We start from the raw sequence: 13,914 nt of genomic DNA, 5'->3' as shown, positions 1-13,914 counted from the left end.
CCTCCCCCTCCCCGTGCCCACGTGGTCTGAACGCACCTCCTCAGCCCAGCCGCGCGAGTCCTGGCGCCAAGCTGTCCCCAACCCTCCCTCTTGGCGGCGGGTAGGGGGCGCTGCGCGTCGGGGCGCCCCGAGGGGGCGGGCCCGGTCGGGGCGGGGCTGGCCGGCTTCCAGGCAAGGGCTCTGGTCGCCCGCGCCGCCGGGCCGCTCCGGGGACGGGCCGGGGCGGGGCGCGGCAGCAGGAAACGGGGCGGGGACTCGCGGAGGCGTTGGGGAGCGAGGGAGGGCGCGGCCAACTCCCGGAGGGACGGCAGGCCGAGACAGCGGCGCCCGGCTCTGGCGCCGAGCCTGAGCCCGCCGGACGGGAGGCGGCCCAGCCGCGGGCTCGGCCTCGGCCCCAGTCCCGCCAGCATGGCCGGCCGGACCGTGCGGGCCGAGACCCGGAGCCGGGCCAAGGATGACATCAAGAAGGTGATGGCGACCATCGAGAAGGTCCGGAGATGGTGAGCGCTGCCCGGGGGGCCAGGGATGGGACCTGGCGGGACCACTCTCTCCCAAATGCGTCTACCCTCCCTTCGCCAGCCGTGGCCCCCAGGTGTTAGGTGTGCCCCCCAGCTGCGCCCTGGAGCTGCAGGGCTCTGTCCCCGTTCTGGTTACACCCTAGGGTCTACAAAGCGTGTTCCCAAGCCGTACGCTCATTTATGCCCCGCCCCCTAAAGCTTTGACACTCCTCCTTCAAGTATGCCCAGGATCTTCTTCGCTATGGTTCCCTGCCGGGCCCTCAGCCTTGCTCCCTTGTATACCCCAGGGGTCTGCAGAGCCATGGCCCCAAGCGGTACTCTCTCCCCAGAGGCACCCCTGTGTATGGCCTGGGGTGTGCAGGACTCTCTTTCTCCTTCTAACTATATGCCCCATTAGCAAAACCGCACCACCCCCACTTCGACAGGTCTCCCCAGATGTGTTCAGCTCCTGGGGGGGTTCTCTCCTCAGAACTCTGACCCAGTCCCCCCCACCCTCCCACAGGGAGAAGCGCTGGGTGACTGTGGGCGACACTTCCCTTCGTATCTTCAAGTGGGTGCCAGTGGTGGACCCCCAGGAGGAGGTGAGCAAACTCTCCCACACCAAGCCTTTCATCTGTGCGACCCCAGGCGAGCCCCTCCCAACGCTGGCCTCCACCTCCAGTCCCACTGTGAGACCTCAAATGCAGCAGCCGAGACAGATGTTAACAATTATTAGCAACTCCACCCCCTTCTCCCTTTTTCTTGCTTCAGACCCCAGAGTTCAAGACCTAACCCAAAGGTGTGGTGCCAGCCTCTGTCACCTCATGCAGGGCCTTTTGCTTCTCTGTGCCTCAGTTTCCTTATTTGTACAGTGGGGGCTTTGCAAGCACTAACTGGAAAACTGGCACTGACCCTTACCCCTCTAACCCCCAGGAGCGACGGAGGGCAGGTGGCGGGGCAGAGAGATCCCGAGGTCGGGAGCGACGGGGCAGGGGCGCCAGTCCCCGAGGGGGTGGCCCTCTCATCCTGCTGGATCTCAATGGTAGGTAGGGATCCTGGGATTTCGGGGGGGCGGTGTGGGCTGGGGGATTGAAGGAGGGGATTGAGACCTTCAGGCCCAAACCTCTTGGCTTTTGCTCCCACAGATGAGAACAGTAACCAGAGTTTCCATTCGGAAGGCTCTCTGCAAAAGGGCACCGAGCCCAGCCCTGGGGGCACCCCCCAGCCCAGCCGCCCTGTGTCACCTGCTGGACCACCAGAAGGGGTCCCAGAGGATGCTCAGCCCCCACGGCTGGGCCAAGAGAGAGGTAGGACTAGGTGACTCCCTGCAGCCCTCTCCTCTGAGTCTTCTGCAAAGTTGAAGCCACCAGCTTACCCCTACCTGCACGTACTCTCCTCCTGTGTTCTCCCCTCCCAGAGGCCTTCCCTGACTCCTGCAGAAAGTCACCGTCCTACCTCCAGTGACTGTCTGTCTCATTCGTCCGGCTTCTTTGGGTCTTTAGATAACTCATCACCGTCTGAGATTTTCATGTAAATTTTATTTTTTACTACTCAGATTTCTTCCCCTGCTCCCACCTCATGTCAGCTTCCTGAACCTTGGGCCCACGTTACTCTTGTTCATTACTGAATGCTCAGAACAACATGGGACACATAGAATGTGCTCAATAAATATTTGTTGAGGAGTAAATAACAGTGATATTCCTGAGGGTGATTAATAAGTGAAAATAACAGCTAAGACTTATTGAGCTCTGTGTGCCAGATCTCCTTCTAAGCACTGAACATGTTTTAGCTCATTTAATCCTCACTATAACCCTATGAGGGTTATGATCCTCATATGTGGATGAGAAGCTGAAACCCAGAGAATTAAGTCTCCCAAGCTCACATAGCCAGTGCACCAGCATCTTGGGCATAATTCCTCCTCGACTCCTCTTTGTTCCATGTAGTCAATCCCCTGCCTGGTCAGAACTACCTCCCAAATGTGTCTACCTTCCTGTAAGAGTCATCTCTTACTGCCCCCCCCCCCCCCGGCTCCAGCCTCCTATAGGTCTCCTCTCCCCCGGTCACCTCAACCAGCTGCCAGAGCAATTTTGTCTAAAGCACAAATTTGGCAGGCTCATGTTTGTGCTTCACAGCCTTCAATGGCTCCCTATGGCCTTTGACTCCTTCACTTGGTACTTTGGGCCCTTTGTGAACTACCCCTGCTGGTCTCGTTGTTCCTTTCCAAGAATACCATGACCTGGGCCTATGGGCTGTGTCCAGATGGTGCCACGCACTGGTGTACCTTTCCTAATATAAAAACAACAGGCCTGGGGGCACCTGGGTGGCTCAGTTGGTTAAGCGACTGCCTTCGGCTCAGGTCATGATCCTGGAGTCCCAGGATCGAGTCCCGTATCGGGCTCCCTGCTCAGCAGGGAGTCTGCTTCTCCCTCTGACCCTCCTCCCTCTCATGCTCTCTCTCATTCTCTCTCAAATAAATAAATAAAATCTTAAAAAAAAAAAAACAGGCCTTTATTGAGCACTTACTATGGGCCAAACACTGTACTAAGGGCTTTACCTGTATCATCTCATTTCATCCTCACCACAGTCTCGCGTGGTGATTATTTATCATTATCCCCACTTTACAGATGGGTTAACTGAGGCCCAGGGGAATTAAGTCACATGCCCAAGGTCAGGATTTGAACCCAGGGAGTCCAGTCTCAGAATCTGTACTCACTGAACGTATGTTCTGTCTGCCTAAAATGTGCCCCCTTTGTCTCCCTGATCAAATCCTACTCACCTGTCAAGATCCCACTTCCACGTCCTTCCTGTGGCTTCTTCCTGGCTTGCAGCCAGGTTCCCAGTTCCCTCCTCAGTGTCCCCCAGCCTGGGCCTGTGCTGTGGCACAGAGCAGCTGCTCAGGGCATGTCTGTTAACTTGATGTTCCAGATCCTGGGGGCATAACCGTGGGCACCACTGATGAACCCCCAATGCTGACCAAGGAGGAGCCTGTTCCAGAATTGCTGGAGGCTGAGGTGAGAGAGGCCAGAAGGCTGGACTCCCGGGTCTCTGAGGCAGTAGGGGCTCTGGGGCAGCTAACGGCTAGGGGGCTGCACTCCTGAGGTCCGGGCAGGAAATGTAGACCTCAGGCACAGCTCAAGTCTCAGAGGCTGGATTCTTGGGACGGAAAAGGAAAGGGTGTTTTAAGACAAAGTCCTGTGGGCTGGATTGGGGCGGATTTAAGATCATTAAAAGCCTGAAAAGATCGTGGTGCTCCTCCAAGTATTTTGTTTTATTTTAGTCCTAAACTATCAAATTAGCTTAAGAGAGTCAGTCCCCTACAACTTCTGACTTGTCCCACAAGGACTACCTTGATGCATTTTCCAGAAATATCAAGTATCACCTTCTTTTCCCAAAACAGTGTTGTTGTTGTTTCTGGTGCCCTACTTAATCTGCTTCCTGGGTCCCCGACCAGACTCCTAGGTCCAGGAGGGGAGTGGAGTGGAGGCATTGGAGAAGGCAGAGGCTAGGAGGCTGCACTCCTGGGTTTGGGTGGAGCTCATGCCTGTCCGCCCTTCCTCTCCAGGCCCCTGAAGCTTACCCCGTCTTTGAGCCAGTGCCACCTGTCCCCGAGGCAGCCCAGGGTGACACAGAGGACTCGGAGGGCGCCCCCCCACTCAAGCGCATCTGCCCAAATGCCCCTGACCCCTGAGAAGCTGGCCTGCCTGTCCTGTCGCCCCGAGGGCCCCTTTGGCTTTTTACAAATAAAGACCCTTTTGTAATTTTGTGTCATGTCATTTCCCCGTCAGGGCTGGGGAGGGTCTTTGGAGACAGTTTTGTCTCATGCTCCATTTCTCAGATGGAGTCACTGAGGCTCTAAGGGGACCTTCCTATAGTCATACCATGAGTCAGACATAGAATGGGAGCTTGAGCCAGGACCCTGCCTCCCCAAACTCCCTCCACCCTGCCCTGTCCCCTTACCTTTGACCCTTCCTGACCCTCAGCCCTCCTCTGGGAATCCCAGGACCCCTCTTCTTCCTGTTCAGCCCTCCCCTAGGCCCAGCAGTTACCCAAGCTCTGGGCAGTTGCCCATGATTCCCGTTCATACACAGGAACGCAGAGGCTCGGAGGGACTTTGGGGTCTGACCTAACCCGTTCCTCACCCTCAAGAAGCTACAACATTGTACCCCCTGCCTCTGCTTAGCCATTCCTCCACTGGAACCCCTGCCCACACTTCTGGCTGAGTCTTACTTGTCCTCCCCTCAATCACCACCTCCTCCAGGAAGTCTTCCTTGACCCCTGGCTCAATCAGTTTCCTTTCTTTCGGGCTTCCATCACCTGCTGTATCTCCTCCTCTTTGTCTTGGCATTTATCAGGCTGTTTGGGATGGCTCATTTGTGTGTCTGTCTTGTCCACTAGCTTTTGAGCTCCTGCGGGCCGATCTTGGTCCCCAGCCTTATCTAGCATCACACTGGGCATAGAGCAGTCATAGCAACTGTTCGGTGAATGAATGAGTAAATGAATGTGCTGAGGCTATCCAGGAAGGCTTCTCTGAGGAGGCAGAATGTGAGATAGGAACCTCAGTGTGGTAGATCTGAAGTCAGAAGTCCTGGTTCAAATCCTGGCTCTGTTACTCACTAGGTATGTGGCCCTATGCATGCCATTTCCCCTCTCTGAGCCCTAGTTTGTTCATCTGAGCAATGGGGACAATAACTAGGGCTCATCTGCCCTAGTGGTTTTGGGAACCTTCAAATAATACAAGGTACCTGCACTCTGAGCCTGGCAAAGTGGTAGAGTTAGGTGCATTAGCCCTGTTTTTATTTTTAACAAAGGTTAAAAGGTTCAGAGGGACCAAACTGGAACTTTAAAGAACTATTTTAAAATGTAGGGCTGTTTCCTGATAGCAGCTAAAGTTGTAATAGTTGAGCCAGGGCCGGCCCGGGGAGCCAGATGTAGAGTGACGTGGTACATTCATTTCTTCTTGCTGCTACAACAAATTACCACACATGTACTTAGTCACTTAAAGAAACACGAATTCATTATCTTGCGTTCTGGAGACCAGAGGTCCAAAATGAGTCTCACTGGGCTAAAGTCAAGGTATCAGCAGGGCTGGTTCCTCCAAGAGGCTGTAGGGGAATATCTGTTTCCCAGCCTTTCCCAGCTTCTACACACCACCCACATTCCTTGACTTGGGCCCCTCTCCCTCCCTTCCCCACCACTCCCCTCCCCTCCCCGTCTTCAGCATGGCTTCTTCCAATCTCTGTCTTTTCTTCCATCATCACATCTCTGGCCCTGCCTCCCCTGCCTCCCTCTTCTAAAGACCCTGGGACTGCATTGGGCCCACGTGGATGATGCAGGAGACTCTTCTCAAGACCCTTAACATAACCACACCTGCAAAATCTCATTTGCCATGTAAAATAACATTCACAGGTTCCGGGGATTAGGTCGTGGGCCTCTTCAGAGGGCCATTATTCAGCCTACTACATGTGGTAATAATCTCAGCATTTTCTGGGTGTGGAGGTCCTCTCACTAGTCCCCTCAGCCACCGCAGGAGGTGAGGTGAGTGCTCTGTAAAGTTCAGAGTGCCTTCTATGGGTTAGTAGTACAGTGTGAAAGCCCAGACAACAGGCTCTGGGTTTGAATACCGGCATCTCCATTCGTTCACTTGTGCCTTTGAGCCAAGTGACAACCTCTCTGGGCCTCAGTTTTCTCATCTGTAAACTGGGGATAATATTAACATCAGCCTGGTGAGAGTGTTGTGAGGATTAGATGAGGAAGTACGTGGGGAGAGAGTGTCCTTGGCTTGACACATAGTGAGTGCTCAATAAATGGCAGCCATTTTCCTATTATTCTGTTTTACAGATGAGGATATGAGGGTGTAGGGATAGAGGCCAGAGACTTGCCTGTTGGTGAGACTGGGGAGGAGAGTCCATTTCTGAGCACACTTGAAAGGCTGAAGTTTGTGTCACCCCCATTCCTGTCCCTCTCTTGGCCCCAGACCCCAGCAGTCTGTCCCCACTCCCAGGCCTGCCCCCTCCGGCTCTGTGATCCACTCTGTGACCTGGTTTAAAATCCACTTCTTCCTTGGCGACCCCCCCCCCCCAGTCATCACCTTACCATGCCCTCCCTGCCAACCCCCTTCTCACCCCCTCCCAATGTCCACGCTCTCTTTTTGGAAATTCTTCCACCCCTGGCTCTCGAGGTCCTGGCCTCTGGTGCTCCCCCATTCTCTTCTGCTCTGTCACTCTCTCCTCCTCCTGATCCCTTAAATATCTCTTGTCCTGGCCTAGCTCTTCTCTTCATGAACGCTCCCTGCCAGATCCACCTATTCTTGGAATGAATGGCTCCCAAGTCTCTGCATCCAAGTGGTGCACCCTCCCTCTAGACTCAAAGACCCCTGGGATGCCCAGACCCTCGGCCTCCTCCTCCCCCTCCCAACCTGTCCCTCCCATCGCCTGTACCCAGAAATGGCCCCTCAATCCCCCAGAGCTGGCCCAGATTGGAGCATCCGGAAGTCAGAGTCCCATGAGCAAGTCTCTATCCTGAGTAATTCCCCCATCTGCCCCTTTCTTTAGGGCCCTCCTCTTTGCTAGGTGCCTCCTGGTGGGTTTCCCGCTTCACTCTTGCCCACCCCCAGTCCATTCTCCACCCAGCAGCTGGGCAGTCTCAGAAACCCACCAATACTGCCCTGGGCGAAAACCCTGCCTTTGTCCTCCTTCCTGGCAGGATGGAGCTGCCCGCTGCCCCTTCCACCCCACCCCTGCACTGTTCCCCTGAGAACTGCTTATAATCGCACCTCGCTGTTTCTCACCTGTGGGGTTTTGCTCATGCTGTTTGCTCGGCCAGGAGTGCCCCTCTTATCCTCCCTTCATCTGGGGGAATGCATTCTTTTTTTTTTTTTTCCAAGCTTGGCTTCCTGGTGACTTCTGTTGTCACGCCCCCTGCCTCCTCCTCTGCCGTTTCACGGAACATCAGATGTTGCCTTGTGATGGTCTATGTTGGCTTCGGTCTTTGGCACCAGACTGCCGCTCAACAAGGGCAGGAGAATTCCTTTACTCGTAGCAACATGTATTTATTGTGCACTTAACTGTTTGCTAGGGACTATTCTAGGCCCCGGGAATAAAGCATAAACAAAATGGAAAAAATCTTTGCTTTCGTGGAGTTTACCTTCAATAAATTATACCATCTGTAGGAAGTTATAAGTACCTTGTTAAAAAAAAATAGAGTCAGGGAGATGGGAAAAGAGCAGATTGCAATTTTAAATAGGGAGATCCTCCTACTGAGGAAACATTTGAAGAAAAGCTTGAAGGAGTGAGGAAGAGAGCCATACAGATATCTAGAGGAAGAGCATTCCAGGCCAAGAGAATAGCCAGTGCAAAGGCCCTGAGGGGGAGTGTGCCTGGAAATGAGATCAGTGCGGCAGGCGGGCAGAGGGAGGCAGGGAGAGAGCAGTGGGAAGCGAGGTCAGGTCATGTAGGGCCTCATAGGCACGGCAGGCACATAATATGTCAATCAAACTTTGAGAATAAAAGAGGATGTATTAATAATTATGCCCAGGTAACAGGTGAAACCTGTGATAACCAAAATGTATGGCCATCCTGCGTGGAGGCCATCGTCAGGACTTTTATTCTGGGCGAGATGAGCTATGGAAAGGATCCGAGCAGAGGAGTCACATGATCAGACTTAGGTTTCCCCCCCCCACGATATTTTATCATAAAAAGTTTCAGACATGCAGCAAAGTTGGAAGAATTATACAGATGATACCCATATACCCACCACCTAGATTCTATAACATCTTACCGTATCTGTTTATCACATCTCCTAATTCATCCATCCATCAATCTAGCTTATTTTCTTGATACATTTCAAAATAAGTTGCAGACAATGGGGTACTTCCCTCTTAAGTACTTGAGCATGCCTGTCATTAACTAGAGTCCAGTATTTACTTACAGGTTTGTCTTTCTTTTCCCTTGAAACAAAATATCCACATAGTGAAATGCACAGGTATTAATTGTATGATTCGATGAGTTCCAACAAATGCACACATCTGCACAATGCAAGCTCTTACCAAATACATCATTATCCCTCCTGAAAAGTTTCCTGTTGCCCCTTCCCTCCCCTCCACCCCCAACTCCCCAGAGGCAATCACTGTTCTGGTTTTGTTTTGAGTAGGTTAACCTGTTCTAGAACTTCATATACATGGAATTATACAGTATGTACTTCTTTGCATCTGCTTTTTTTTCACTCAGCATAATATTTTTGAGAGTCATCTGTACTGTTGCTTGGATCAATAGTATGCTCCTTTCTATTGCCAGGTTATAGCCCATAGACTTGGCTTTGACTAGGAAGGCTGTGCCGGATGGAGAACAGATAGGTCCAAGTCCTCTCTCCCTGTTTCTAGCTCCTTGCACAAGCCTGTCAAGCCTGGGGATCAGAGCCCTGGATGAGTGTACCCTAGGAAGACAGACAGCTTGTTCCCCAGGACCTTTCTAGAATGTAGTCAGTCCATGACTTCAGTCCCCCAGAAATCTAGGGAGACAACTATTTCAGGGGCAGGATGTAGGGTGATCAAGCATCCTGGTTTGCCCAGGACTTTCCCAGTTTTAGCATTTCAAGTCCTGTTCCTGGGAAACCCTGGGAAAACTGGGGTGGGTGGTTGCCCTGGCAGGATCCCACCACTGCCCCTAGGGCCCAAGGCCCTTTCTCACCCCAGACTACACTCATACTCCCTTCCTCCTAAGGATTGATTTTCTGTAAACTCTAAACTGATCTGCTTCTTCCCTGCCCGAAAACTTCCCACAGCTCCCCATGGCTTTGCCTGGCAACCCAAAAGATGTACTGACCTATGGCAGTGGGTCTTGAACTTCGCTGCACAATGGAACCACCTGAGGAATTCTGAGGCCCGGCTTCTACCCCAGACATTTTAATTGGTTTAGGATGTGACTTGGGCATTAGGAGTTTTAAGAGCTCCACAGGTGAGGCTGATAGGCTGCAGAGTTTTGGAACCACTGGCCTATGGATATGATTTGCTTGCTTATGTTGCCAACATTTAAAATCAAAAGATTTCATATAAAAATCTAGACTCCTAGCTACCTTTTTTTTTTTTAAGATTTATGTATTTATTTTAGAGAGAGAGAGAGAGAGAGATGAGCACGTGTGCATGCACGAGACGGGGGAGGGACAGTGGGAGAGGGATCGAGAGAATCCCAGGCAGACTCCCCACTAAGCATGGATCCCAGCACGGCGTTCAGTCTCACAACCCATGAGACCGTGACCTGAGCCGAAGCCACCAAATGCTCAACCAACTGAGCCACCCAGGTGCCCCAACTCACAGCTACCTTTGACAAAGTGGAAGGTCTGAGACACTGAGTGCTTCCAAGGATGGAAATCCCAGGGGGTGTGGAGCACTGCCTGCTCTTGGAGACAACACATGTGTCCTCTGGTCACCGCAATCTCCACCACTCCCTAGTGCTTCCTCTTCTCCCATTTGTCCACGTGGATGGCCTACAGGCCAAGGCCCCAGCTCCGCAGCGTCTTCACACTGCTCCATACACTCCTCTCACTTCCTGCCCTCTGGCCACATGGGCCTCAGGGGGCCCTTTCTACACTGGCTTTTGCCCAGGCAGTTTTTCCACCAAACTCCTCATCAAGGCAGACAAGACCTTGCTCAGTTTGGCCACTGCCGCCTCTCTCTCCGCTCTTTCCCAAGGTCATCGAACACACCGAGACTGGCCAGCCTGGTCCCCATCCCCGCGGTTGTTGCTCCCTCTGCCTGGGGAACTCTTCTCTCGCTCTCTTCTTTCTTCCTGGCCAATGCCGACTTCTCTTTCAGGCCTTGGCTTAGATTTCACCTCCTTCAGGAAGCTTCCCTAACCCTCAAAGAACTAGGTCAGGTCACTGGATAGTCACTGTACTTCCTCTTTTGCTTGACATCTCACTTCCCTTGCTAGAATAAGGCTATGATGTTCATCTCTGTCCTCCTAGGGTCTAGGTAAATAGTGTAGTGACTGGTAAATAGTAGGTGTTCATCAATGACAAATGAATATAAGAAGGAAAGGGGAAGCACATCTCCCTTCCTCCACTGGCAAAATTCTACTCTTGCGGTTGCATTTCTACTATAGTATTCAGCTCTGTGCTCGACCCCAAACCTCACTAAGCTCAGGTCTATCACACAGTGAGTCCATTGGGTCACCAAACCCATTCTGTGGTTGTTTCCCCAGTATCAGAATGCATAATTGGATCTGCAATTACAGAATCCACACATCGGTTGACTGGGTCTCTGCGCATCTGTGAAGGCAGAGCTGTGTCTCGTGGGCCCCCCAGGGCCCCCCACACAGGACAAGCACAAGGGCAGAGTGTAGTAACTTACTTTCCATTCCCTTACATTTGTCTATTGATTTTCCGTTGGCAATGGCTTTTCTGCCAATCCCTTCCTTTGTTCGTCCAATCAGCTCAGAGAGGCAGCTGTGGTGTAGTGAATGGTCAGGATAGGATAGGAATGGAGCTTTTCAGATTCAACTGATTTGTATTAACTTGTGTAATCCTGGGCAAGTCACTTCCCAGCCTGGACTTAAGTTGCCTCATCTGAAACATGGGGCCAATAATCTTTTCTTCGTCTTTGGGGATCAAACATCTTTGAACATGTCAGGAACAGTGGGAACTAAGCGCAGAGCACCTGAGAAGCTGTACGTGAACCAGATTTTTGTAAAGTAACAGTTATTTCCAACCTTTAATTTTTAGAATCACCGGTAGGATTGCAGGAACTCTAGGAAGTTAGGAAATGCAGTGCCAAGGAAGTCAAAGTCCGTGGTAGTCTGTAATAACCCGAGTCGAGGTTTTAAAGATTTTTTCTAAAAGATTTTATTTATTTATTTGACAGAGAGAGAAAGAGCACAAGTAGGCAGAGTGGCAGGCAGAGGGAGAGGGAGAAGCAGGCTCTCCGCTGAGCAGGGAGCCGGACATGGGGCTCGATCCCAGGACCCCAGGATCATGACCTAAGCCGAAGGCAGCCGCTTAACCAACTGGGCCACCCAGGCGCCCCCCGAGTCGAGGTTTTAATGTATATATTTTGAAGATACAGTGAGGGAGGCCAGAGAGGCGGCTGGGGTAAATGGGAACAGCCCCAAATGGGGCACCTGGGCTCTGGTTCAGCTGCTGTGTGACTTCAGTGGCCTCCTCTGTAGAATGGGATCCGCAGGCCCTCTCCCCTCGCAGCCTTTTGTGAAGCGCGGAGGAAACAAAGGAGGGACGCGGGCCTCCGAAACGGCCGAGCGCGGGCGAGCGCGGGCGAGCGCGCCGCGGCGTCGCAGGGGTTAAGGGCACCGAGCGCCGCGCTCCCGGCCTAGAGCGGCCGCGGCGGACTTCCGGCGCGGCGTGCTCGGGGCTCCCGGCCCGCGCGCGCGGCCGCTTCGGGAAGGGCGGTGGGCGGCGGAGCGGCGTGCCCCGGCCCCAAGCCCCCCGGTTGCGGTTTCTCTGTAGGCCGCCGGCGCCAGGGTGGAAGACTGTGCCTCTGAGGCTCGGCGCGCGCTGCGGCGGCATCCCGGGGTCATCTAGGCCGGGTCCCCCGCCAGCGTGCCACCCCCTGCCCCAGTCCCCGAGTTCCGGACTAGCTGTGTTCGACCGTGGGCGGCGCTTGAGCCCCTCCGGGCCTTGGTTTCCCCCGCTGGAATGCGGGGCCTGGCCGAGGGCGGTCGGGTTCTTCCAGTTGCTTGCACCCTGGAATCCAGGGTATCCCCACTGCACAGTCAAGGAAACCGAGACCCAGGAGCTCGAAGTTCCTTTGGAACAGCCAAGGCATGCTTTCCCGCCGGCTTCTTTAGTCGGGGCAGACGCCTAGCTCCAAGCCGTAGCTCTTGGTTTCGAGCACTGCTGCCGCCGCCGCCGCAGGGGCGTCTAAGGACATCTGAGTGTGTCAGGAGCCGCACCTGACTCTCTCCTCTCAGCCTTATTACAGCCTCTTGAGGCAGGTGCTGTTGTCCACATTTGCAAGTAAGAAAAGTGAGGCTCAGAGCGATTTTCTCCAGAGTCATGATGCAGGTCAGTGGCTGAGTAGCGAGATCTATAAACTCAGGTTTGCCTCACTTGACTGGCCGATCTGTTTTGGGGGAATCCTGGGTGCTTGCGACTGAATCCTTCCACAAGGGGCAAAAGCTGAGAGATGATGGGGGTGGGAGGGAGTGTCACAGACTTGGCTAAGTTAAATAATAGTGGACTTGGGTCAAGTGCCTTTGCATCCCTTTGCATCATTTTCCTCAAGGTGAAAGAATCAGATTTGTAACATCTCTCTCTAGTAACGGCTTTATTAAGATAAGGTTCACATATCGTACAGTTCACCCATTTATCTTATTTTATTATTTTAGTTACAAACCCTTGTGTCTAGGGCTGACTTTGAGTCAGTCTCTGCTACCTACGGAACCCGACCTCACCCGTGTAAAATGTACAGCTCAGTGGTTCTTAGCATATTCATAGAGTTGTGCATCTATCGCCACAGTCAACTCTAGAACATTTTTATCACCACCCCCATCCCCCAGCCCTAAACTATCACTAATCTACTTTCTGTCTCTGTAGATCTGCCTATTACAGACATTTCCTATAAGGCCGGATAAGGCCTTTTGTGACTGAGATAATCTTTTTTAAACAAAGTCCCGGCCTTAGCTCAGAGCTTTGGCCTGTAACCATACCCAGCTAGAATTGAATAGCACCGTTTAGATTTTGTTGTATTTATTTTTACCACTCCGGGGTGAATGATAGGTATTTCCTGTTTGTGATAGTGATATAAAATTTCCTTTTTGAATAAATTTGTTTCCACAAAAAAGTGAGTTGACACTTTTAAAGGACAAGATTAAATAAACAGTAGTAGAGGTGGTACACAAGTATGTCCAAAAGGTGGGAAGATAGGACGTGAATGAAGTTTGGAAAACACTAGATTGTCTGATTTGAGGTTCTCCAGGACATGGTTTGAAAACCACCCTACTATTCCATTTCGCTCTCCTCACAGCTTCTGTAAGGAAGCACATCATTTTACTGAGGAAGAAACAGATGCAGAAAAGTTAAGTATGGTAACCTGTCCAAGGTCACACAGCTAGTGACAGAACCTAGACTTAACCTAAGGTCTAATTCCGAAGACCACCTACTTACCAAATCTGGACCTAAAACGGGGTGAGGAATGGATGAGCAGGCTTGAGGGAGGATTCTAGCCAAAATACCAGAACATGTGGGGACCAGGCTGGTGACCTTGTTTTTGGTATCCCAACAAATATTCACATATTTCTATAAAATAACTTAATCTGTGACTTTAAACAGAAATCCCATCTCAGTCACTGTTGGGGCTTTCTTCTTTTCTTAAGGGCACACCAGAATCCAGGAGGTGTTGCCTGGATAACGGGTGTGTGTGTGTGTGTGTGTGTGGTGTTGCCTGGATAACGGGTGTGTGTGTGTGTGT

The 13,914-nt window shown here is 52.3% G+C and overlaps 1 protein-coding gene across 2 annotated transcripts in view; it reads left to right on the top strand.

The window, feature by feature from the left end:
- Positions 1-205: 205 nt before the first annotated feature.
- Positions 206-13,914, top strand: part of BCL7C (BAF chromatin remodeling complex subunit BCL7C) — a 40,727-nt gene continuing 27,018 nt past the window's right edge. Inside the window, exons 1-6 of one of the 2 annotated variants that reach the window (XM_021700504.2) lie at positions 208-500; positions 1,021-1,099; positions 1,431-1,539; positions 1,643-1,804; positions 3,423-3,508; positions 4,060-4,255. In XM_021700504.2, coding sequence (XP_021556179.2) covers positions 409-500; positions 1,021-1,099; positions 1,431-1,539; positions 1,643-1,804; positions 3,423-3,508; positions 4,060-4,185 — 654 coding nt within the window. In that variant the 5' untranslated portion in view covers positions 208-408 and the 3' untranslated portion in view covers positions 4,186-4,255. Of the gene's footprint in view, positions 501-1,020; positions 1,100-1,430; positions 1,540-1,642; positions 1,805-3,422; positions 3,509-4,059; positions 4,256-13,914 lie in introns of those variants that run through there. The other variant, XM_021700503.1, reaches the window with a different exon arrangement.

The sequence above is a fragment of the Neomonachus schauinslandi genome, chromosome 5 (assembly GCF_002201575.2).
Source record: "Neomonachus schauinslandi chromosome 5, ASM220157v2, whole genome shotgun sequence".
Lineage (NCBI taxonomy): Eukaryota > Metazoa > Chordata > Mammalia > Carnivora > Phocidae > Neomonachus > Neomonachus schauinslandi.
Note: the sequence above shows the minus strand (reverse complement) of the source record. Positions and strands in the feature narration are given on the sequence as shown.